Genomic DNA, 25,665 nt, shown 5'->3' with positions numbered 1-25,665 from the left:
TATACTTCTTTCTTTTCTCTGGTAAGAAAAATAGGCACCGAAAAAGCCAAGGTTGGCTAGACATGTGTCCATTCCTATCGTAATAGCGAGCGGGAAGTGATAGATATAAGACTATTAGAGACATTTTACTACGTCTGACAGCTTTAGTAGGCGTCTAGTTATTCCTTTCTTTTGAAAACGTCATCTACGATTTGACACATCTTGTCCCGATTTTGTCTAAAGTCGAACGTCACAGAGCCCATTGGTACACAGTGGGAACGCTCCCCAATATCTGCTTCACTTACCTCCTATTGTCCTCCAAAGTTACGGTCTGACTTATCTATGCGAAATTGACAGTCCCCAAAAAATCCGTGCCTTTCGTCCGTGCCTTCTCGTTACCCATTTACTGATAGCCCTTGTCGGTTTCCTTGTGATGCTTTGGTGTCCCTTAAACCTGCTGCCAACCCTCTTACCATTTTGAAGCGTTTCTTTGCTGAATTCGTTTCTCTTTAACCTTCTGTTTAATATCGTATGAGACCCATCTAGCAGTAACCAATATTGTAACAATTCTCTCTACCAGTGATGCTTTTCTCCGTGTCAATGCTTCATACAGTGCTGTTGGGTTGGTTCACTATAGGCACTAATATACTTAGGGTAGGGCCTATATGAAGAGTACGTCCATTTTAGCTAGCAAAACTTTAACTAGCATGTTAATTATATTAATGGCATAGCGTATCCGACACATGTTCCACAACATAGCATATTATCGAGTATTGTGCCCAGCTACTCAATGGTTCTATTTGGTACAACCCTATGGCAATGTAGGTTAATGCCCATGTTACCCACCTTTTTTTATCCACTAACAGTTTCCAACTCCGCCCTTATTAACGTGTGCTCATTGATCCAAGTATCGAGTATGTACCAGATATCATTCATATTGGATTCAGGTTCACTTCTTGTTTCCACCTACCATTACCTCGACTGCAAGGTCGTCAGCAAACGCCAGAAGCTTAACCAAGTCTAGATAGTCGTGTAGCAGGATGTCATCGTGTCTCACATTTCAGAGGACGTGGCTCACCACCGAGTCCTGAAGCGCTCCCTTAAACATACGATACCTGGTTCTTCCATGCGCTATATACCTGTCATTTAAGCAACTTGCGACAACCCTACTCAGACAAGGCTCGACTTGCCTACCTTCAAGGTTTTCCGTGATGGACCTCCATAATACTATGTTGAACGCACTTCTGATGTTCAATGCCATTAACACGCACTCTCCTTTTTTACCTTGTTTTCTCTATCTCGCCCTTTGCCGCTTTGAGTACGGCCGTGGCAGCATCGCTGGTCGATGCTCCTTTATAGGCCAAACTGGTTACTTGGAATAAGTTATTTAGTATTGTTTCCTATGGTCAATCTATTGGCAACAATCTTTTCTGTGATTTTATCGACCACATGTAATAAACAGACCAGCCCACAGACAGTTTGAACTTGAGCTTCACGGCTCAAGTACGAGACATAAGATACGAAATTACAAATTGTTGGGTTGTTTTTGTCTTTAGTAAATTTATTCATCAATGTAAAATTAATTTCCACTGGTTATAACCCTGTCGTCCAGATCTCATAACTTAAGCAAACAGCTTTATATTCCGCCTGAATAATAATTTCTTTAAATTTAATTGCCCTAGTTTATTTCCCGAATTATCGTTTCAACAATCTATGCCACGAATTATCGCCAGTTAGAGCGATCTGGGCACTTCTATCGCTGGAGTGAAGGGGCTTTGATGTTACCTTCGCTGCAAATTCGCTATTTCGTTTGGGAATAGAGTTAACGCTAGTCCACTTGTCTTAGCTACGCCATAAGTTTGGCGCCATACATACATCGTTATAGAATGCATTAGAAAGTTCCATCTAGCGCTTAGTCCGGTGCCTACTAATAGGTTTTCATAGGTTGCTTTAGCCCATCGAGAGCCTAGTCCAGTCATGGTGCTGATATGAAGATATTTTCCTAATTACTAGTCTTCTCAATCCGATACGTAACTCGTATTTACTTACAATTTCTGGGTTCCAGCAGTATTTGGGGACATCTTAAGTCTTTCTACATTTTTCCGCTAAATACATTTAACACTGCTGTCATTTTTCTTATTACTGAATCTCGTTGCGTCCAGCTAATTCATCCTATGATTTTATACAGTTTATCCAGATCGGGACAGAAAGTTGACTTACTCCTCTCAGCGCAGCGTTTCATGCTGTATATATAGGCTGATAGAAATAATATGATTCTCGATACGTTCTCAAGATCAGCTTGACCGCCTAACCAACTATATAATTTATGATAGTGTTGAAAATAAGCGTGAACTTTTTCCCAGTCTTTCAAAGCGTTCCTGCTCGGCGAGATCTGCTTCAAGTTACCACTAAGAGGATACAACATTTGCGGAATATAACATTTGGAAATCCTTTTTATGTTTTTGTTTGGAAAAGTTGGCACAATATTGGTAGATCATTTCTTGACAGGAAAACCCTTCTGGGTCTTAGAGTTGTGCTGAACGGCAATGTCAAAAACCGATACAATAAATAAATAATAAACAATAAACCCAGATACTCTAAGCTACCAATGTTGCGTACTGAGGTGACCTTTACGGTCGTATAACTCAAGCATTACCGAAGGTCCGTGCTTGACTAGTTATGCGTCATAGGAGTAGCAATATTAGAAGGTGCTTATCAATTGTGGGCATGATTATTCTTCATGCCCCTATATCTAGTATCATGTACAGGACTGATCGACAATAGCCATTTGCACTATTATATATTATAGACCACCACATGAATGCTGTTCGAAATTTCGCCGGTGCATACATATTGAACAATGAGTATGGTACAGATATAACGAGTTGTAACACGTTGTTTTTGTTGAAATTCCTTTTTGGATTTATACAGTAACTGACTAATTTCACACACCGTCGAGTTTGATCGAACAAAACATTTCAATGTGTTTTCTCATGTGTACGTCTCCTACCTTTGATCTCTACTGACGGTACATGTTGATAGCACTGTCTCAAGGGAAACATTTGAAAGCTGCTGTGGAAGGCAAGGCACCTAATGAGACGTATCGAGCAACGGTTATTCACCGTAGCACCTACGGAGGCACGAATTCAAATACCTGATTGCGTTTTCTTTCGTTGACGTAGATGATTCGAGATGTTCTAGCTAGTTGATAAGAGCATCAACGTTATCCTTGCGACCATCGGTCGTTTTGCATTTAGTTTCAATGGTTTTTAAACCAGACTGTAAAGAGATTTCAGAGAAGAGCAACGGACTTGTACAGCTATACTCATATATAAGAAAACGGTAAGAAATAACGACAACGATGGAGCGGAGTATCGAAATTTGCAGTTGCCAATGTAGCTTAGACGATACAGGATGAAGTGGCTTTGTCCTTAAGAAAAATAGGACACAAAACTTGGGAGCGGGTTTGACAGAGCTACAAAAAACCGATTTGCAAGGATTTCTGAACTATGTCAGAAAGTAGCAGAGCTCACAGCTACTGCTCCTATAAGAACTCTTCAACGTTGTACCAAAATAGTGAGTAGTTTTAGCTGCCGTAAACCAGACAAAAAATACGCCTAAACTGTGCACAGGGGTATGCATGTTTCAAATGGGCTAAAATATTCCGAAATGGAACAGCTGAGGACCAAGATAGGGTTTGTTCTTCAAATGAATTCCATTTGGAGGCTTTTGGGCAGTACGGCTCAGCATCTCTGCAGGTATTCCGACGGAAGGTTTCACAAGTCCTAAGTAATTCAGCAGGTCGAACATTCGAGCAAAATAATGCTGTGGTGGGCCGTGATTTCCAACCATGGTGCAGAAGTTCTATATTTCAACAACGCTACTATGAAAAACGGCAACACAATGAGGTAATTCAGAGGAAAAATGTTGGCTCAGAGATGAAAGCTGGGAAAGAGATGAAAGAAAGGTTCGGGATGGGGCAAATACTAATTTCAATAAGTGCCTTTTCTTCCACTGCAGTTGAAAAATGTTTATTTGGCGACAGTGACGCCTGGCAACTTCCACATAAAAAAAAAAACCTCTAGATCTCGTCTGCAAAATGCTCATGAACAACGGATATTCTTTAATAATTTACATTTATTTCGGAACTTGGTATAGAGCCATCTACAATTGTATTCGCAAAGTTAAGGTAGTGAGAGATCCTTCAGTTTCTACAACATCAGGTGTACATTTTTAATATATAACCAATAAAAGAGCAATAAAAAGCGCAAATATTGAAAACTTATTTGAGATCATAGATCCATCCAATGATCACCTTTTCCAGCTTGACCGCAAGTACTTACCAGCCCAGCGTGAAGGGCTCCTGCACCCTTCATCGTTCATAACGTAGATAGCACCAGAAGAATTCTGATGAATGAAACTCTCCATGGAGCTTCGCTGGGCTGCCGCGGATCCGATACGTTGGAGACGAACATTGCGATATCAGACTAGCGTTTCAATCTATTACACATATATACATACATACATCAACCTGCTCCAAATACTCTCGCAATCCGTTCTCTTGCTGCATACTGGATTAATAATGTTCCAAAAGATCATTCTTCGTCTTTTTATATATAGTACATTGTGTAAATTTATTCTACGATGTATGTGCTTCTGCTTTGGATTATAGTCGAAATATTTATAATGTAAAACATATTCAAAATTCAGAATATATTGCTTAAATAATTTTGAAGTATGCATATATACACAAAATATAGACATGCAACTTAAGTAGAACTTAAGGCACCCGTCATTTTAATTTAATACTACCACAATTGTATTTAGAAAGAACTTGATTATATGGAATCATGCTACAAGTGATTCTATATAACCAAGTTATTTACGAAGCAACATAGGACTACCTATAACACTGACAACGCCTCTATGAAACGTAAGTTTGGAAATAAAAAAAGAGCTTACAGAAAATAAATGTCCACTCAAATCGAGCGCCTTTTACATATGTATGTGATAGGTAAAAAAAAAAAAAAAAAAAAGAGTATACCCCGAACCTCAGAAATTTGCATGCAGAAAATCGTGCATTCCCTTCTATCGAAAATTATCTGCTCGGCCTAAAGTCAGTTATCCTGGAAATAATAGAAATATCTATTGTCAGTTCATAGCGAAATAATTTTGCGTGAATGATCGCAGAAACGGATTTTACAGAATGTTTTTTACTTGCACTTCAAACAGAATTTTATATGACTAGATAGAAAGTATGCCATATATATAGTATGCTAAGTGTGATAGCTGGCGCATTCTTATTTTTTAGACAGTCATGTTGTTTGAAATAAAAGTATGTTTTTGTTTTGTTATGTTAAAACTCGTATTCCGTAAGATAGCCTTACCATATGCCGCTGTATCTTACAGTTCCATGGAATTTACGGACATGCGCGGTAGCGCGTTGGAGAAATGTCGCGCCCTCCCAACCTCCTTTCCAACACGGGTTCCCTCTTATTTGAACGAAAGGAACTGGCAGAAAAAGAATGCTGATTGTTACAAAGCCTGCTTCATTCAGTTTACTCGCCTTCATGTTTATACCTTGACAATGATGCATCTACATTGAAACAAGGATAATTTATTGTAAATAAAGAGCTGTTACGCGCTCATTTGAATCAAGGCTCAACAAAGGAGGTATTACTTGTACTGACAACCATTCCATAGCCACCTGCCCATGTTGCCCTGAACTACGATTACTGGCTAAATAGGGCTAGCGAAAGACTTTTCATTGCACGTGTCTAGATGATCAGCTAATGGTCCTGTTTATCGAAGTTAGCAGAGGAGCTAGAACTGCAATGGGCGATGTTTGTAAAGTTTATTCTTAGTCATTAGACACGGAATTATTAGACATAGCACGCGTAATGCGCTTAGCAGGCAAAGGCTTTCATAGCAAACACATGGCAACGGGTAGCTGAGATGCGCTAGTTCCCTTAGAAAATGACAAGCTATACATGACAGAAAATCGTTTCTATGAATAAATTTTGCGCAGCATTAGAAATAGCACTAAAATGTTAAGGACACCGGCAAAATAACTTTTAAAAAAACTATTAAACTTTTTTATTATACTCATAATTAGTTTGAGATGTACAATATTCTACCTGACCTAGTGGGAAGTGGTGTAGGCACAAAACGTGAGAGGCAGTTGGTGTTCCCAGTCTTTGCAATTGTTGGTTCGGGTTAAGCTATCATTCACTAAGCACGTACAATTAGTGCTATACTGCACCCTTCGGTACCGCTGATCGTCCACACAGAACCGACTCATCTTGCCTCAACTACTGTGAAGTGTGCATTCTTTGCTTGTTAGCTTTCTTGATAATTCGTCTGCTTGTGCACTTTTCCATTGGTATTATACGCTTTTTCGACAACATACGTTTAATCCTGTTAGTTTTCTTTTCCTCTCTTTAGTCCCCCTTGCCGTCACCTCGTGTGACCACTGGCGCTACCGCCCCTATTACCAAAATCGAACGGAGAGACTGAGAGGCTAAGTGAGCAGCAGGCAAGACCATTCCACCAGAAAACGCATTTGAGGGTAAGCCGAAAGCTGCGAAAGCGCAGTACGCGCGCGTTTCTTACGGCCTTGTGCACACACTCGTACGCTGCTGCTACCCCTACCCCTAAGAGGCAGGTGCGCTTAGAGGTCCAGAGTAGAATGGTAGTGGGAAGAGGAGGCAAACTAGAAGCGAAGAGAGGAGAATTCCAGAAAGGCCGCATTTGGCCGTCGCTGATGGAGTTAGAAGATCAACGGCTTGGGTGGCGCCTGCTAGCGCTAGAGCTGCACATTTTCGAGCCCGTACCCCGATAAAAACGAACCCGAAAATAGCTGTTTGCTGAGCGAACGATACAATTGTTCAAGAATTACCCTCCCTGGAAATTCCTAGTGAACAACCTTTAGTGGATGCCAAATGGCGACCGATAATCTGGAATATGTCGATGGGAATTATACAACCGATACCGTTTAGGTTGGTAACCCTGCGCAAGAGCACGGACATACGGTAACGTAAGCAGGGCATTGTTAGACAATTATTATACTAGTACCGTTGGCTTGTCATGAAGCCCATTTTAGATAACACCACAAGTATGGGTTTTAAAGCCATAGACAGCGAATCTATGGCAAAAAGATGTTGCTGTACGCACCGTAAAGAATCGATTTTATTCGGAAATTAAAATCAAAAGATCTTCGCGCTTTCTTTAATAAGACTTTACCTTTGGTACGAAATCCACCAATGTAAAATGGAAAACCCCTTCTTTAGGAAACCTAGCTTATATACTTAATAACCTGAAAGCTACTTAAAACAAGGATCGTTTGTCTCACAACTGAAATCATTGGACAAAAAAAATTATTAGATAAAGGTACCTCCAATCTAATTGATGTCCCATTTGCCTGGCAGCTAGGTAGGTATCCTATCCACTCGAAACAACGACCGTGTTAAACCTGCTGACTTGGTTTATTACGGACCCATGGCATTACAAACTCCCATCTGTAAATCAATTGTCTTATTAGTTAAAGCTCATAAAACCCTATTTGTGGGCATAATCAGCATCGACGTCAGCGTTTGATTGTGTGCAGAAGAACAAGCAAAACCTGAAAAGAGATAAAAATAAAGGCCAATTACTTGCCGCAAGTAACTAAGCCGTATTTAATTTCTTTATATTAATTGGCACAGAAAGCGCCTGAAAGCATTTAAAAACTACGTTGATAATGAATAACTAAATATGCTTATACGGTAAACTTAAACAATTTATTTTAATAGATTGAACGAGGTTCGAGTGTAGTTAATAATCGCCATATGGTCTAAAAATTTCAGTTATATCTATGTTGACAAGGCCAATATTTAGCTCGATTGTATTTGGGAAAGGGAGAGGTAGTATTTGGGAAACAATATGACTCTGCTTAGAACAGCCCAATTTTTATTAACGGATTTTTGACATACATCATGCGCGTTTTTTCCGTAGCATGAATTAAGCCTTCATATATGTCAACAAGAATTACCACTTGTCCTAGAGCTCGTGAAAACACGGAATGTATGTCTCCTTCACGAGAAGACTCTATTTAATAATCACTATTTTCCATATAGTACATCTATAATATTTATATTATTATATTTATATATATTTTATGTAATATCTATAATAACTATAAGCTTACCGATATGCGCAAATCTAGAACAGAATAGAACACAACCACTACCCAAATACACTGGTGTATACTCATGAAAAATATTTATATTTGGAAGCATACGTATATTGTATATGTCAGTCGGTTGCCTCTATTTAAATATTTTTAATTTATTTCATGTTTGCTTTCGATAAAGACGTTTAATTTTTAACAACTGTATGTTTAGATAAATATTATTTCTTTTCTTTCTAGGACGACCCTAGGGAAAACATACACTAATATTCTAGCAATATATTCGACATGTATTTATGAAGCTCATCAAAATACAGTCTAGATAACGTTTTACTCTTCTCTTCATTCTTGGTTTACTAAGCGGCTTCGATCAACAGGCAACCTAAGTACGAGCTATCAGTTATGTTACAACCATCCGATGATTATTACCAGCAGGCTCGCTGATTAATTTTTTATTTTTAATCTTTAAGTCTGCACAAGTAATAGCACTCAGTGGCCTGCTTAGGTTCGCTCCGAAGAAACTGGTGACGAGCGAATATTAGTCATCGAATGCTTCACGTTCACGTTTAATTTTTACGACGTATTACTTTTTGTTGATACGAAAACCCATATACACCTTTTGGTACAAACGAAAATACCGTATATATATAATGAAAATATAAAGAAAAAAAACGAAGAATTTCTGTCGATTCACAAGCTGCTTGGATACAAAGGACAAACTTTATTCACGAATTTGGATACAAAGACATACTTCATTCACCGAATATGACTTATATACATATGGATACAAGGACGTATGGATATATTCCGAGGTTTCAAATTGAAAAATCAAAAATGTGTTCATTTTCAGTATTTCTTCAGATAAGGATAGTTGAAAAATCAAATTGAAAAATCAAAAATGTGTTCATTTTCAGTATTTCTTCAGATAAGGATAGTTGAAAAATCTAATTGAAAAATCAAAAATGTGTTCATTTTCAGTATTTCTTCAGAACGGGCAAGGTATAGATCTAGATCCATACGAAGCCATATTGTTATTAAATGGCCATTTTAGATATCGGTCTGACGTCATATATGCCACGATGGGTGGCAGCGCTTCGAATCTCGCGGTATATGCTTTGAGATTATCCACCCCATAAAAAAGCGTTGGATCGAATACACTCAGCTGGAAGAAGATTTCATAACAAAGAAAATCAACGTACGTGAGTTTCTCGCCAGCCATCCACTTCCTGTCGCCTAGGAACGCTGAGAACTGCTTAAGCATACTTCTAAACTTCTCCGTCCTCTCGGGCTTCAATTTGCTACATTGTGGTTCGGGGGTGTACGAGAAACGAACAAACTCATTGCGAAGATCACAAAGCTGTTGTTCCGCTAACTCGCAACGAGTTATCTCCGTTTCGTTTGAACCGATAAGGTCGTACTTACGTCCAAGATAACGCATAATAGCATGTGTCTGAGTCAGCCTAACGTCACCATCGATTAGGTATGGCAAGTTTGGGAACGCTAAACCATAAGGGTTTTTTGCTTTCTCATCGAACCACTCTTTCTTCTCGTAGTCCGGCGCCGGACCAGTGTAGTATCGTTTATCCTCGAAATCAGCACCGACATAACTCAGCAGAAGCCGGCAAGGCTGGCCGAGGCCTCTAATCTCCCAGTATCCAAGAACAATCTTCGGAGACCCCATTCTTTCGCCAACGATGCTACAGACCAAAGTTCCACGGCACACGCCTGACGGAATCGATTTACTGAAACGGAAACACTGGTGCGCGATAATGAATTGACGAGCGTTTATATACTAGTCGCGTTAAAACCTATTGTAAACGGACGAAAACAAAAATGGCGCCAGCTCAAATCTAGTACCTATTTATTATGATTTTCTATAATTTCCAGTAACTAATGCTATTTGTTACATCACTACAACTATATTCGAATTGGCACATCGAGTCAAGCATACCGTCTGCTAAAGAAGTAAAATCTTATAATAAATTTCTAGAGACTGGAGGCCATCAATAATTTAAATTAAAAAAAAAAAAAACATCCACTTATGAGAGTCCAAATACGTTCTACCCCAATAACAAGACTGAGAATATGTTCTCAAATGTTAAGAACACCCTGAGGAACCTTTTTACAAATTGCAGAAACTATGACACCTTATTAGATTATAAAGTTTTGTGATCTTCGAAGCTGACAACAACGAAGAAAAATGCTGTTATCGATAAATGATGATGTTAGGCTAGAGTATATGGCTAGAATGGCGTTGTAGCCTGTGAATAACAACGAGTGAAAGCGGCCCGCGCGAGTGTCCAAGGTATTGATTGTTATGTTTGTCTCGTCGTGCGTCAAATGGCGGAATTGAGGCGCTAGTTAAGTTAGTAATAATCACTAATGATCATGTAGCATTGTAGGTAACGATGGACTGAAAAGCTTTTAGAAGCCACTAGTTTGTATTGCGCATTTATTTCAGTGTGGAAACTGGCTGTACAATTGTGCGGCGAAGTTACGGTCGGTATTTTCGATTTAAATATATTTAAAAAAAAAAAAACTAGATTCTGGAAGATCTATACTTCGTAACACTGTAAACAGTGGGAAAAAAAAATCCATCCTAGTTTAATAATTCAGTAGTATAAAATAATAGAACGCGTTATAATAGATATTTGGTGTTTAATCTGACACTTACGTCTGTCTACAGTTCTATGATATTGATACGATATGAATATTTCCTAGAAATGCTTCACACTGAAGAAGTTCACACAATGGCCAATACATAAGACGTTTTTTTTTCAATGAAATTATTAAGCGATTTAGCGACGAGCACGAATAGCAATTGTTGGGCTGAGTCCACCGAACGAGAAAGTTTTACACAATGTAAAACTCATATTTAGCGCGTTTAAAACTGACAAAGGTCGACAAAAGAACGAGTTGAGAAGTTCCGTCTTCTCGCCGTTGCTTAATTTCTCGCATTATTGGCTACCATAAGGTGAGCATTTGCAGGAAAGACTTACTACGTAGTAACCTACGACCATAGACATAAACACACTTGATGATCGCACGCTTTTATCGCCCAGAACGCCGTATGCACGAAGTTTTTATCCCAAAAATCACTTAGTTTTAAGGTATTCACTTTACGCCAACGATTTACTTTTTCAAGCCTATGGTGAACCTGTTTTGATGCTGTCTTGCATGCCCCCTACTTTGGTTATCTTTAAAAATGTCTAATTACATTTTTCTAGTTATGCAACGATTATCATATGTTTATCCTTTTGGATCCTGACCCTTATAGCTAACATTGATGATCTTCTCCAGTTCCCAAAGACGGTGCTTCGCCTTGAAATTAACCACCCCAGGTTTTTGTCTGACAAAAAAGTTGCAAAGATTTTTTATTATTAAGTATTAAGGTGTTAGACATTACGTCAGAGATAGGGACAACAGTAAGTGTTCTGTTTTAAATGCAGTAATTCAGGCCCCTAATTCTCTCTGGCTCCGATTTACTGCAATTTAGATCGGCGACAATAACGCCAAAGCTCAGTTTATGATAATCGGGCGTTACGAGCGTCACGATATTGAAACGTACAACATAGGCTAGCTCTATAATAAGCCAATGCTATCAAATCGTTTATATCTAAATCGCAACTGGAACGTTAACGAAAGAAATCAGGGTTGTTTCGTAGATAATATCTGTAAAGTTGGAATAACGGTTTTGGAGTCTACGTTACAGATTAGATTACTCTGTCGGACCTATAAAAACTAAGCTTCTCCTGTGGTTTTGCCATTCACGACATTTTCTGGCAATTCTAAAGATGCAATAAATATAGTTTTCTCATTTGAAATTTTTAGCAGTCTTTACAGACGACACGTACTAATAACGACACTTTCTTTATACGTTGAACTTTTTTACGCAAAAAAACTTGTTTTTCATATTGTCCAAATTTACCACTGTAAAGTATCTATAAACAAAACCAGGATGCCGACGGGGCTTATCCATCGAGGACGACGGACCGCATACGTTTAGATGTAAAAGAGGCTTGTAGAAAAGAAAATCACTATCCGTGTATTTTAGTCTAAGCTATCCAACTGTGGTCGTCTGAGATCCCCGAAACCGTTTTAGGCATTCCGGTGAAGTTCTAAATACTTTCGAACCTGATTTTGCCCCACTCCGGTTTGGGAGTATACATTGAGTCAGTGAAAAAATCACGAAGATCAAAATACTATTGCCCGGCTCGATTGTAATTTCGAACTCGAGTTACTTAGCCCCCGATAACGTGTAATCGTGGCCGTTTGGATTAGGTTCATGTGTCGAAAAGATACAGCAGATCAAGGAAGTACATGTCGGATGGATTACTGGCTTTCTCGGAGAGCCGTTCTTTTTTTAATCGCAATCGGAAACAAGGTCAGTTTAGTACCGTTTATCTGAAGCACTTTCGGCGACGAATTATAATAGAAAGCAAATTGACTGGGTAGAATCATTAGAAGATTCGCTTTCTATTATAATATATATTAATAATAATATATTTAAAGATAATCTCAGCAGCTTGGAGTGACTCTTACAACTTAGTTACTGTTATAAAACTCATAGATATAATGAAGGAATCTAATTCTCCGATGAAAATTGTTTCTATAAATAAAACCTTACTCCGTAACCGTATCACTGTATCGTAGGTACTCTCTGTGGCAATGAGCGCATAGATCTTAGCCTTGATTTTAGGTTCCATTAGCTCTTATACTACTATGGGATTTTACGAAGGGTCAATTTGTCACTCAACTTAGCACGTAACTAATTCAACCACTGAATCTTATAATCATACCTAATACTTGTTCGTCCTATGTTCAAGCGAATGCACGTTTTAATAATAGAGTTTTGTATTTCAAAAGCCAGGGACAAAGGTAGGAAGTTATCTTAGAGCTTGAAAAAGTTTAACATCCCTTCCTTTCCGACCATTGTATTCTATGTGGATTATTGTGCTTTATTATACGAATACGTTGGAATTTGTGTTTACAGTTACAAAAAAAAACAAAAAAAAAAACCACCTAGAGGCTTATCATAGGAACAGTCAAAATTCGATTAGCTTTTCCTAGCTTTACAAAGTTTTTTAATATTCAGTATTTCTTAAAACTGACACTATGAATTTCTTAAACATAACGCCGGAGTAATGCGGCTGTTTCAAAAAAAAAAAAACTTAGAAAGCTGCTTGCTCAGCACCAGCTATTTAAGGTCCTATAATTAAGCTCGACTAACGCCATTTCCTAATAACTGGTAGACGCTCAATACAAATGTCTCAATGTTCAACTAGGAAAAGGTCGGGTATTCATTTTTTACCAATGATGGTATTAGCTTAAAATGAATGTGGCATATGTTGTTGGTTGTGGAGACATCTGCGTAGGCTACTTTTCGTATGCATCCTTGCTGAATTGTGCCTCACTTTCGCTGTTGGACGACATGTCAGCTGCTACTCACAGAGAACGTCCCCGAAGGACTATCACACTATTTGTTTGACAAAAACTTATGTTAATAATTACATCAAATACGGCCCTTCAATTTGAATCTCTCAGGAAATAGGAGAGTAACTCTCGCTGTTAGTAATCAAATCAATGTATGAGTGTGTGCTGTGTAAATCAAAAAAAAAAAAAATAAGGATATTATTAGTTAGATTTTTATCATCAAAAATTTCTTCAATGATAGGGAAAATATTTAGCCTTTGTATGTATTAGACGGATATTTTATAGTCGTTTCGTATATGAAATTTAAAATAATAAGCGTTAGTCAAAATGGTGAGCAAATGATCATCTGTAACATTCTCCACGAGGGTTATATAGACCGAAAGCGACAACGTATTAATTCCCGAGAGTCCTGGAAGACAATAAATATGATATCGGTATATGTCGATGTGTCTCTGAGGCCACCATGAAAACCTCTGGTGATCACCAACGTCCGCTAGGTTGCCCTAAGGTCGGTATCTTTGATGATTGCTCATTTCGTTCAATCAATATTAAAAAAAAAAAATAATGAAATCATATGTATGCTAGACAGTGTTGAGGTCAGCTGGCCTGACCGGCGAAACAATACTGAAACAGCGTTGAAGTATCTTTTTTTCTTCTATGCAAAAAATAATCGTTCAAGTTCATATATGCTATATTTAGAAAACAATTAATAAAACGCGTTTTGCATTGTTTTATTTTATGACATAAGAAATATTGTTGACGCATTTGATTAGCCTTAAACTTTTGTCATGTCTTTCATCATATTCACTAGACTTATTTCAATTAGGTTTAAAGTTTCTGTTTGTTAGTTAAGCTTTACAAATAATGGCATACCTTCAGGATGTCTTTATTTGTTAGCATGCCTGTTAGCGTGTCACACGAATACCGTTGTTGTCCATACGGTGGCGCAGGCTATCGACTTTGTAGTGCACGATCATACAGAATCCGACTGACGCTTGCACGTACAACATTGAATTTATGTTGTCCTGTTCGGTTAATGAAGCTGGTAAAGTCTTCTAACGTAAGAGTTATAAATCTACTTGCGCTTGCTTTATAACCAACAGCCTATATAACGTAAGCAATGTTTGTTGCAAATTTTAGTCATTGCTATAGTTCCAAATTGTACGGTAGAAAACTGTTTCATTGACCTCTTTTTAGAATTCAATTGTATTCTGGGGGCGGAGATTACGGCGCAACGTAATTCTACGGAATCTGAGGACGAGTGCCACGCTTATTTAGTTAATTCCGAATGAAGTCTGTGTGCCTTCTGCTGTAACAGTCAAGGTGAACTTTAGACTGTGAGTGATATGCTCACTGCTACCGTCGACGACTTCAACTATAGTTAACCCCTATGCCTTAGCGGGGTCGTACTGCACGTAATTAGTCACTGCGCGCCGCGCTGAGGTTCTAACTATAGAAGGTTGTTAGCAAATATTTGACCATTATAATTGTCTCAGTGAATAGCGCGAGCAGGAAATCTGTGGGCGAAAAACTCTACAACAGTTGCATGAACCTAACAGTGCACGCCGCGTGCTCAGTTCTATCATTAAAGCCGCTTCTACATTTCGATTTCAGCGCAGTAACGCCCAGGCTTTTTATAGCTTGAAAAAATAATCCCATTGAAATTGGTCGAACGTAGTAAACTAAAAAAATCTGTCTTTTTACGACATTTGTCGGTGCGTTAAGCCGCATGGTACGGAGGGATGTGAAAACGTTGTGTTGCGTTATGGTAGTTATGTACAATACTTACAAAACGACGACCGCTATTAGTTTGTCTTAATAACTTGAATTCGTATAAATATTATGGGTGGCCAAACCAACGATGATAAGTTGTTCTTTGTCTCAGTAAGTTTGAAAAATCCGAAAATCTTTGCGGTTTTAAGCAAGTTTAGTAATTTAATGATAACTGTACTTAATTGGAGGTTTGATGACCAAAGTTGATGAACAATCAGCCTCAAAGTAGCGCGAAAAAATATCCATGTTAATAGAGTTATTGGCTTTTGCGTATAAAAATACATATGTACATACATATTATTCTATGGGACACACCCAAAATGGTCTAGAAAGATTTCAGAAGCTATCGAAGCTGAAAAACAACGCTTCGTTCCTGAGCTGTACCTATGCGCTTGGTATTAAGTAGCGTTCTATCTAATATTTGTGTACACTTTAGGAAAACGCTAATGATATATCTCACTATACGTCGCACACAAGCATCGTCTTTTATCCTTAACAACTTAATTCGTTCGCGTTAAAATTGGAACGTAAATTAGAATATAGAATTGCTACTAATAACTTTTTATAGAAGCTGCCTCACAGTTGAAGTTTCGGTATTCCATGAATATTAAATTTTAGTCGAAAGAACTTGATGCGGCCACGCATTGAATTGTTAAGGCCGAAGCGTTTGGTAAGTGCTAAAATTTTAAATTGCAGGATAATTAGCCTTGTTTTGCTTCTAATACACCTGGCTAACCTTTCAGGGTCGCTTCGTTTTGTTTAAACCTACGATACTTCATTGCGAACAACTGAAAAATTGTGGCACGCCAAACGGGTCTAGGACTTGCAAGTACCGAATAGGATCTCTCAAGGCCTGTAATCTCGTTAGAGAAATGAAGTTTCTTAGGAACCTACGATTGAGTCGTCCTAAATTGAGCCGTCTTAGGATTATTATTGTTAGTGCCATCCAATAGCCTGGCAAGTGAGCTACGCCTGCGCCAGATAAAGAAGCTTAACAAAAATAATCTATAACATGGGCATTGGAGCAAGGCCTGGTACTTTCACTTGAGACATATATGGAAATTAACTTGTCTAGTGTAACATCTCTATTTGTAGGACACCTCGAGCTGAACTGTACAGCAAATTACTGCAGAGTAACAGAGCCGAGCTACCTGAGTATACAACTGCCACACACGACTGAATCTACATAGAAGGAAACATAAAAGGACAACTAATATGTAACGATTAAGGTCTGTAAGTTCGAGTCAGAGTTGCTATACGGATTGTTGAAGTATCAAGGAAGGACTACGGCGCATTTGCATTTATTATAGAAACGACGTTGGTATCTTGCCTTTGGTAGGCTGTTTTTGGCATCTGTATTTACCAGTATTCAGCTAGAAAAACAAAATAGCCGAAACAAAAAACGCGGCGTTACTAATATGTCTCGAAATATCTACTTATATATAATTATATTCAGTCAGTTAATATGTACAATTGAAAAAAGAAAAAGCAAATCGGAACATATATATGGGAAACAACGACAACGAGAAAAGTGGCACGTCTTGTAGTCTTACCGTTATTTCTGTGAATGTATAAGAAATGTGTGCCAATGAATTATTAGGTCCATAGATTATTTATGCTTAGAGTTTCAAGATGCTCTTGCTGATCCTGGGTAAGTTCGTCACTCGGTTAAGCTCTACAGATTTGACATATAACCATTTTCAAAAATATGTATCCATCACACAATGCGTGCAAGGAGAAGCCACACACGTACCGTGCAAGTTGTTCCTTACTTGAAAACATTCATTCCTCCATTTTCTACCTTGTTCAGCCACCATCTCTAACTACGCCTTCAAAGATCAGGAGCTGGTTGCCGCAACATTTTAGCGTTCAACCTTTATTATTTTCACCAGCATAGGATACTACGTAGTGTATATCTGAAACGGCAGCGAGGAGATTTCTTATACCTTCTACATGGTGTAGTTTTTGTTAGCAGTATTGCCTATGGCTGTGGATTTTGAAACTGACTGTTTTTTAGTCATCATTTTGCTTTTGCGTTATCAAAAGAATAGTCAATTAAATACAGACACATCACATAGAAGACACACAGGCAATTCAAAGTGCGCTTACATAAACACTGAGGATATACAAGTTTTTTTAGCCGCCTTTCAGTAACGGGGCAGACTTGCTTTCTGTAAGAACAATCGTACCGTATTAATAGTCATTGATGTAGTCGTTTCTATTGGTTTTACCTCGACAGGCTTCGTTTCAGTGAAGATGCTTAGGCAAGTTTGTAAATTCTTTCTATTCGCAAAGGTGTAATATCGAAAGCCAGCATGAGTTCGTCGGCGCTAGAATAGAGAAGCAGCTGAACAAACCCTTTTAAAACGTTTCGAGAAGGACTCTTATGATTTTTACATTATAGAACCTAGCATCTTTTTCAAAAATAGCTTTGTTAGCAACCTGGGGATTTCCATTGATACAGAGACACCACTTCTACTCTTCGGTGATGATTGTGTATGAAAAATCTGTTGTTGTGGAAACACATTGCTCTTCGTGAAATGCAGCTCTTCATCTTGAGCGGAAACGGTAAGCCAGTTTGCACTGATGACTTTTCTCAGGGCCTGGGAAAGTCGAAAGCTAACTTTTTGAGAAAGCCTCATCAAGTGAAAATGATATAATGTTGTCATTAAGTCTATCTCAATTGTTGGCTTGATTGATGACCGTCCTTCTTTTAAATGTGCCTCCGAATGTTTCTCGTTGAAGTTAAGTGGTGTACTGAAAGCAGACAGAAATTACTAATTCAACATTTCACAAGCGGTTCTCGAGCAATTTGAATAAAGACCGCGTCTTCTCCATACACAGCACAAAAGTCGTGGGTTGCTAAGCAGCATTTCAAGCTCCCTGAAAGGCATTATGCTGGAGAAGTCGAGATTGCTGTCTATTTGTCGAGATTTACCATGGTACATTCTTTATCTTTAAACAGAACCGATGACCACAGATTTGCTGCGAAAATTCGGGGCGTATTCGAGTCCATTATAATGCATTATATATCAGTCAATATTATAACGCAACGTTTCTCATTTAGATCTACGAAAAGAATCTGCAGCAGGTCTAAAGTTAAAATGCTCAACAGGCCAAAAATGTTCAATGTTATATGAATACACGCGTGCTGTAAACATAAGCCAAAGTTTGTCTTGTTTAATCCAAAGGCCTTCTTACGCAAATAAGCACAAACCTGACAAAGATAACACGCTACACATGGATTTTGAAAATTTAAGGCAAAAAGTAAATACGTCCTTCGTTTTTCATCAGTCCAGTTCCATTCCTTTTGCCAATGATCGTCGCCGGTGCCGGGACTCCTAGGCGAATATCCAATATTCTCTGGCCCAAACCATATTTAACTAGTAGCTAGAATTTGCAAAATGCTCTGCAGCTTTCTCTTTTTCTGAGAGTTTTCTGCGTGCTATTTTTCAGTATTATCATAAAAGAACGTTTTAGAACAACTTGGTTCTTGCTTGCAAACTATCTACACGAAGTTACCGTTTTTTGAATAACTAACACGTCTCGGTCTGGCGTGATTTATTCAGCAATGTACATTTGTTTAAATGCTAAAAAGGGCTGTTTTTTTTAGATTTAAAAATTCTTATTATACAACAACCAGCGACAGTTACTGCCGTTGACTCGATCTACTTCCTGTTCAGCCGGCTTTCTTCAAAAAGAAAAAAGTCCCTAAGTAAATCACCTGTATTGTAGTTTTTTTTACATAAATTTGATCCAGAACACGATTTTGCCTCTGTTTAATTTCAGTTACAGCGTACGTGCATTCGTTAATGCCCCCTTTTTTGGTACCTTCTCGCCTGCCTCACGCTTCTTCTCCTCAGTCCTGATACATGGCTAGTAGTGTTATGTCCTTATGCCGAAGTCTTCTCACTCAGTTCAACGGTCAAACGCAACGTAACTGATGCACGCCCAAGCTATGATTATACAGCTGGCATTTAAAGCATGGCTTTTGATCAGTGTATTTCTACTCCCAGTGTTGATAGCAAAATCTGGCAAAAACAAATGACACTGGCTATATTTGACATATCAGAAATCAACTGCCGTTTTTATCCTTTCATCGTGTGTATTTGGCATTAAACGGGGAACAATGACATGGTACCCTTTTAGTTTCACCGACTGCGAAACTGTAGTTGTTGTCTTCCATCCAGCCTCATTTGCTCTTGTTCACTGTTCGCTTTCCATATTGAAGCTTCATTAAAACATAAGATGAGAAGAAGCTAATCCCAAGCCGACATTTACGAAACGTCCACATAATTTGGGAGAAGAAGTAATGTTGTGGAAACATACGAAGCGGTGAGGATGTGGAAAAGTTGTCTTTATGCGCCACTAGAGTTGGAAATAAATCTGATGACAAGAATCGCAAAAACGGTAGTCCTGACTGGAATGGAAACTTATTCATAGAGACATTTTTCTCATAGACAACCACAGAATTCTCGTCTACAGGTTTTTCAACCGTTGCTAGTCCCCTGTTCCGTTCCGTTTCAAAAACACTCCACACCACGAAATAGGGCACACTGTCGTTATTATCGGCTAGTTCCATGGGCGGGGCAAGAGGCATTCAAAAGACTGGAGAAGATGGATGCTTGGGCATTTCAATTTAACATTGGAGATTCTATTCATCTTTCGATTACATTTTTCATAATTCCGCTCGATATGTTCGTATTATTTTGAATGAAGCTATAGCTCTAGAAAAGAGCACCAAAATGGCAAACGAACCAGTTTTGCCTGGGAGTTTGTGCGGCCTTCAAGGCGGCACATTTTTCATTTTCCTGGCCCGCTTTTCGTCCTTTAGCTTTCTGCTTCCCGACAGGCCTCTCAGTGACCCTACCGCTATTGGCCGAATGTTCTGCTCCATTGCATCCTCGTAGAGCCATCAAAATTTTCTCAACGCTGCGTCTTCACAGTAGGACCGCGTACTGCAGAGTACTGACAATACCATTTTGTTAACTACCTTTAATCTACATTCGTTGTGTGTATTGGTAGCATAGAGTCATGCGTCACAGGACATGGTGTTGGGTTAATTTTAAGTTGACATGATTGAATGACGTTCGTTCGTTCGTTCGAGCTAGACTTTCATGGAGTGCATTATGTTTAGCCCCACAATGCAGTAAGCATCATGGTTAGTGTCCATGTATCTCTATTATGCCTTTCAAGTTCCGGAGCTGAAACAGACTTGAGAAGCAAAAACGGAAACATGCTTGTGACAATGAGCTTCTTGAGCAAGGAGTCTTAACCTCCTTAGTTGATGGAGGAAGCCATGTCAGCAACATCTGTAGAAGTACTCGACAATAAAAATCGATCCTCTGCCCAAACGTTACAGGGCCTTAGTAGGTAGTTTGGGTTGAAAAGTGTTCTTCCTGAAGTGGGCCTAGGACAGCTCATTATGCCAAAACAGGCTAAATACAGCAGCGCAGAACCTGTCTGACAAAAATGCGAATGAAGAAGCGACCAGCTCGACTCTGCGCCGAGCGTAAGAACTGTCGCATTCTCAGACAAGTAGGTGGCAAATCTTGCATTTAGATTTCGGCTGTTATCCTCGTAAAGTAATACGAAGCGCAGCGCACGAAGCAATTATCCAACAGACTCCAACAGGTCCAACAGACCACAGAGCTTGGATGGGAATTCCTGGCAGTTGATGTGTGGCCTCATTTTCCTCAATCGCTTCTCTTGTGGCTATGTGATCAGCATAGTGTATGCTAACAAATGAGGCACGAACAATTATCTAGGTACGAGCAACCAATATTGAGGCAATGATTTAGTTCACTAATGGCGAAACGCTTTAGTCTTTTGTATAAAAGGTTTCTACTTAGCTCTTCTCGTGCCAAGGAAATCTCATATATGTTATATTTAGATATGGCCGATGCTGTATTTTATTGATAAACCAAGTTTAGAACTATGTGTTCGCAGGGTCAAGTCCACAGAGGGCAAAAAAGTACCCTTTCGAGCATTTAGCTACATACATGTGAAAGCTCATATGAAATTAAGAACGGTTGCGCACCGCATGTTTGCACTGTATTCTAAGGAGCTACAATTATTGCAGCTTTAGGCTTGTTCCTTGCGGAAACATAAAAGTCGACCATTTGTTATAGTCTATTGACAGTTCGAGCATAGTATTCAGAGGTCCGACTGAATTGCCCGAACGGTCTTAGACTAAATGTGAAACTCTATTTCTGACCAATCATAGGCACAACTTCAGCCTCAACCCGAATGCGGTTAAAGATATTAGGATTCTCTAATTGCCTAACGCAGATTTACTAATAACCTATAATCATTGAGAAAAAATAATTACTAAAATTTTGCTTCTGCTGTTAACTTCTAAATTTAAAATTGAGTAGATAAAGCAAGGTGAAATCTTTGTGTGGTACAAATCTGTCAGAGCACAAAGTTTGTTGCGGTTTTGAAGCATGTTTACCTATTTATGCGTGGTTTGTAACATTGATCTGTCTCTTGTTGTATCTAGAGCGTGAAAGATTTGCATAAATAGGGAGCCACGGATGCTGACCTCTGAGTAAACATATATGCACACGAGGTACAAGACGATTTCACCAAAGGGCAGAGCAAAGTATTTGTTGGTTTCACTCCATGCATTGTTCCTAGGGCAACACTGCTGTACAGCACGGACAGGTTAGTCAATCACTACTCTTAGTCGCAATTACGTTGTCGAGCAGTAGAGTACTATATATGGTATATAAGACTGAAATAGCACGATTTGTTAAGTCTCAATGTTCTTAAATTGTGAACCCTAGTCCAGCAATAACCAGTACTTTAGAATACGCTTCGTGAAGCTTTTGCCAGACTTCTCCGGCATATACTCACGACCCATCTTGATTAACCCAGAATAAGTTTGTTCGAAACATGTACTTTATTTGTCTATCTAAGTATCTAAGCTTAAATATTATTCTTCATTGTAAATCTAACGAGAATAATCGAACAATTGTTTGAATTGTTAATATATTTCAGAGATTTACTACGGAAGCAGTTATTGCAGCTACTTCTGCTGAACCACGTCAGGTTCGAACTAGATCCCACGTTCTATTACGTCTAAGGCTTTTATAATGTGAAAGGTTCCATCGATGATAGGACCAACTAGTTTTTGAAACCAATGCAGATTCAATGAAAGCACAAAAAGTATGCAAAAAAAACAAATAAATATGCCAATCATATGAGTGCTCTTCTTCCTCTAGACGCAGTTTGAGTAATCAACTTTGACTGGTTAATATAACAACTAATGAGGTAAGATACCCTACAATCATTTATGACAAACTGTTCAGGGTCTCCCGGAGTGAAGAAAATAATTTCATAACATTTTATTGATTACTATTCATTCCGTCAACTTTTACAGATTTCGTAAAGTTATTGGAGTCTGAAGAGTGCCAATACATTATGACAGGCTACAAGGGAAGAACATAAGTGTTAAAAAGTACACATCGTATGTGAGCTATTATGGCTTACGTGCAGTGGATTAGCTCAGCTTACATAGCATGAGTTATTAGAGGTTCAAACATCGTTTCTTTACTGACACAGCTGTTGAAGAATTGTGAATAAGACATGATGTTGTAACTTCGTCAATTATAGGGCGTGTAATTATAGAACAAAGTTGCAGGGTGCTCCTTGCAACAATAAAGCATGTTACACTTTTCTGAAGATGTTGAAACTATCGGAAAAGTTAGTCACCCCTGCCTCCATCTACAAAAATGAAGCCGCTTGCCCTAAGGCCATGTTGCAGTGTGTTCTGGGACAGCTGATAATTAGGGCTCTGGATTTCTTATGAGTGCGCTTCAGGGAAACTTGGGATGGATTAGTTTACATCCATAAATTTGAATATCTCATCACATCGCATAGCAGTTCTAGTCGTGAATCGTACTTCACATCTCTGTCGTTTTCCTATTTACATAGCCGCTTTCGAGTATTTCGAGCATCAGGCAAGCAAGCTCGTTTATGCAGAACCAGCTGGCCCGCCATTCACCCATAGATGATATACAAATTTCGTGTAAGGGTGACACTTGCGTTTTTCGGGGGTACCGCTTGAAAGGGAATGAGTTAGAGGTAGCTGGAACTTCCGCAAGGTATCAAAGGTTAGAGAGGCGCGGGAGGATTTGCATGAGAAGTACTTTTACTTTCCATACTCCAGTCATCCGGCTAAAATATTAGAGCCAAAGGGTAAATAAAATCAGGTTTACGATTTTTTTTCTGTTTTTCGCGCGCTCTCCGTTGCTTCCTCAAGACTCCGATTTTGGATGTATACGTTTAGCCACATAGGCATATTGATGTGTATATTATGTGAATACATCGTACAATGGAGCCTAATTTCCGTTAAGCGTACAACGGTCATCAGTATGCAAACAGGGAATCTCGTGTCTAGTGTAAAATTACTTAATCATTCAGTCCACGCATGTATTTCATCAATGATAGTTACGTACCCAGCGCATTATCAGGTTATTATCGTCATTGGCTTACTGGTTCGTATGAGATGTTTTAAAACGGAATGATTCATAAAGGGTTGACGCTTACGTTTGTACTGAAACAATGACTGGCAGAAACAGCTCTTAACAGAGCATAATGCGCAATCATCTCAATGGCGAGGGGAGAAAGAGCGACTGAGGAACATTTTAACGATGCTGTTGAAAGCACAAAGCAGAAACGCACTATGGGAACTGGGATCGAGCCCAAAAACTAGTGGAATACCATTGCAATAATGGTTATATCTTGTGTTCATTTTTTACGTTGTTGAATAATCTATGAAAGAGCTTTGTTGATATATCCAATGTCCATTAGGTCACAACCACGAAAAAGATAATACGTCACACTTTAGGAGTTGCTATAAGCAAATTCGGAAATTTTAAACAAATTCTATAGTCTCACAGATAAAATTCTATGCCGACTAGTCTTTCATAACTAGATATGAGGAAGATGAAACGAAGTTATATTTACTAACATGCCCAGGATATTCAAGCAAGCTGTCACTGTCAAATTTGCCCACACAACTACAGAAACAGCAATTCTTCTTTTATCTATCTCTTACACTATAGATATAAAGTGTGTTTTTTAATGAGCGTCTCTTCTTCTTCTTGTCAATATGCAGCTCGGTCCTGTGCATTAAAAGTATCGAACTGTCATCCTGCAGGCTGGCTGCCTTCATCAATTTCTATTAATTGATACAGGCGTGTTGGTAGCGCATATCACCTCATCAACCCTCTACGGAAATGTGGCCTTGATTCGATGGAATGATGCTACCGTAGACTGCATCAACACACAGTGTTATCCATTCACACGTTCATCTATGGACATGGAATATATGCATAGAAGGCGAAGGAAATTTCCAGCATCAGGCACGCGTCATAATGCGCTTGGGCGTCGTACCACAATCTAGCAGAATACTGTCACTATTGCAGTATTGTAAACTTACACTAGTTACACGTATATATACATAGTACAGGGTTATATAGGCCAAGGGCTATTTGATTACGCGTGAAGAAGTCACTCATTCAACAACATTAAGGGAAAAGTGCTTTATTTCAAAGGGACTGTGACTCTAGCTGAAAAAGACCATATTTATAGTTCTGTCATTGCGCAGTTTCAAATGGGCCAAACACCGACATGTACACGAGTTGTATTTTATACGAGAAAGGAAAAGGAACGATAACAATAAGTACAGCGACCTCCACGCTCAAGGTTGCCCTCTGACGTCTGTATCACTATCGCGATCGTATATAATAAGTAACCACCCATGCTAAATTCTTGTCTATGATCCTGACTATCGGCAGTGTGGTCAGGCTTTGTCGGAATGATATGTCATGCTAATAGAATCAAAAAGAGATTACATATGGCATGTTGTTGACCACAACGACAAAAGGTATCATCAGCATAAAAGTACGATACTTCAGTTTTACTTGACAAATACACTCATACACGGATTTCTTTTAAGCTCAATTGTATTCTGAGGCTGCTTGATTTTTTCTGGTTGATCTTTCTGTACAGTTGCCATCGACGGCCTTCTATTTCATATATGCTCGAAATTCCATAGTTTCACTCCGCTCTGGTCCTTAAGGATATAACTCAAATATAGTAATCTTTACTACAGCACACACAGAAGCAGTTTAGTGATCGTACTTGTTTAACAGTATCCACTCGTGTCAATCTACCTCAGTTTAACGCCTTACATCGGAAGGCGCCCTGGCCAGTTCTCGAACTCTGCCGCGGCTGATTCAGCTGCCTCGAAGCATATGGAACAGCCACCATCATTAAAAGACTTCGAGAATAAGAGTCTTAGG

At 38.8% G+C, this 25,665-nt stretch overlaps 1 protein-coding gene and 2 long non-coding RNA genes across 18 annotated transcripts in view; 2 read left to right on the top strand and 1 right to left on the bottom strand.

The window, feature by feature from the left end:
- Window positions 1-5,522, top strand: part of LOC111261510 (uncharacterized) — a 37,287-nt gene extending 31,765 nt beyond the window's left edge. The window contains exon 3 of the long non-coding RNA XR_002681029.2: window positions 5,389-5,522. This is a non-coding gene — a long non-coding RNA (uncharacterized LOC111261510). The remainder of the gene's footprint in view (window positions 1-5,388) is intronic.
- A 1,922-nt stretch (window positions 5,523-7,444) lies between these two features.
- Window positions 7,445-9,946, bottom strand: LOC111261503 (glutathione S-transferase 2). Its single transcript, XM_022835056.2, has 2 exons — window positions 9,346-9,946; window positions 7,445-7,600 (listed from the first exon to the last, which is right to left on the bottom strand). The coding sequence occupies exons 1-2, from the start codon at window positions 9,825-9,827 to the stop codon at window positions 7,537-7,539; spliced, it is 546 nt and encodes a 181-aa protein (XP_022690791.1). The 5' UTR covers window positions 9,828-9,946; the 3' UTR covers window positions 7,445-7,536.
- Window positions 9,947-10,045: 99 nt separating this feature from the next.
- Window positions 10,046-22,557, top strand: LOC111261505 (uncharacterized). Of its 16 annotated transcripts, XR_015311523.1 has the most exons (6): window positions 10,046-10,451; window positions 10,608-10,645; window positions 12,428-12,530; window positions 16,096-16,581; window positions 21,855-22,018; window positions 22,355-22,557. It is a non-coding gene; the product is annotated as an uncharacterized LOC111261505 (long non-coding RNA). The 16 variants fall into 16 exon arrangements; XR_002681013.2 differs by lacking the exon at window positions 10,608-10,645; XR_015311525.1 differs by lacking the exons at window positions 10,608-10,645; window positions 12,428-12,530 and having other exon boundaries at window positions 10,144-10,451; window positions 16,096-16,287; window positions 16,448-16,581.
- The last annotated feature ends 3,108 nt before the right edge of the window (window positions 22,558-25,665 follow it).

Source organism: Varroa jacobsoni, unplaced genomic scaffold (assembly GCF_002532875.2).
Source record: "Varroa jacobsoni isolate VJ856 unplaced genomic scaffold, vjacob_1.0 scaffold_563, whole genome shotgun sequence".
Classification (NCBI taxonomy): Eukaryota; Metazoa; Arthropoda; class Arachnida; order Mesostigmata; family Varroidae; genus Varroa; species Varroa jacobsoni.
The sequence above is the reverse complement of the archived record's forward strand: the minus strand, read 5'-3'. Positions and strand labels throughout refer to the sequence as shown.

Bases quoted from the DNA above. Each gene is read 5' to 3' on its own strand.
- LOC111261503 (XM_022835056.2), bottom strand. From the start codon at position 9,827: ATGGGGTCTCCGAAGATTGTTCTTGGATACTGGGAGATTAGAGGCCTC. The intron at 7,601-9,345 runs GTACGTTGATTT...ATCTCTTTTCAG, and splicing joins ATGGCTGGCGAGAAACTCAC to GTTTTGCTTGTTCTTCTGCA.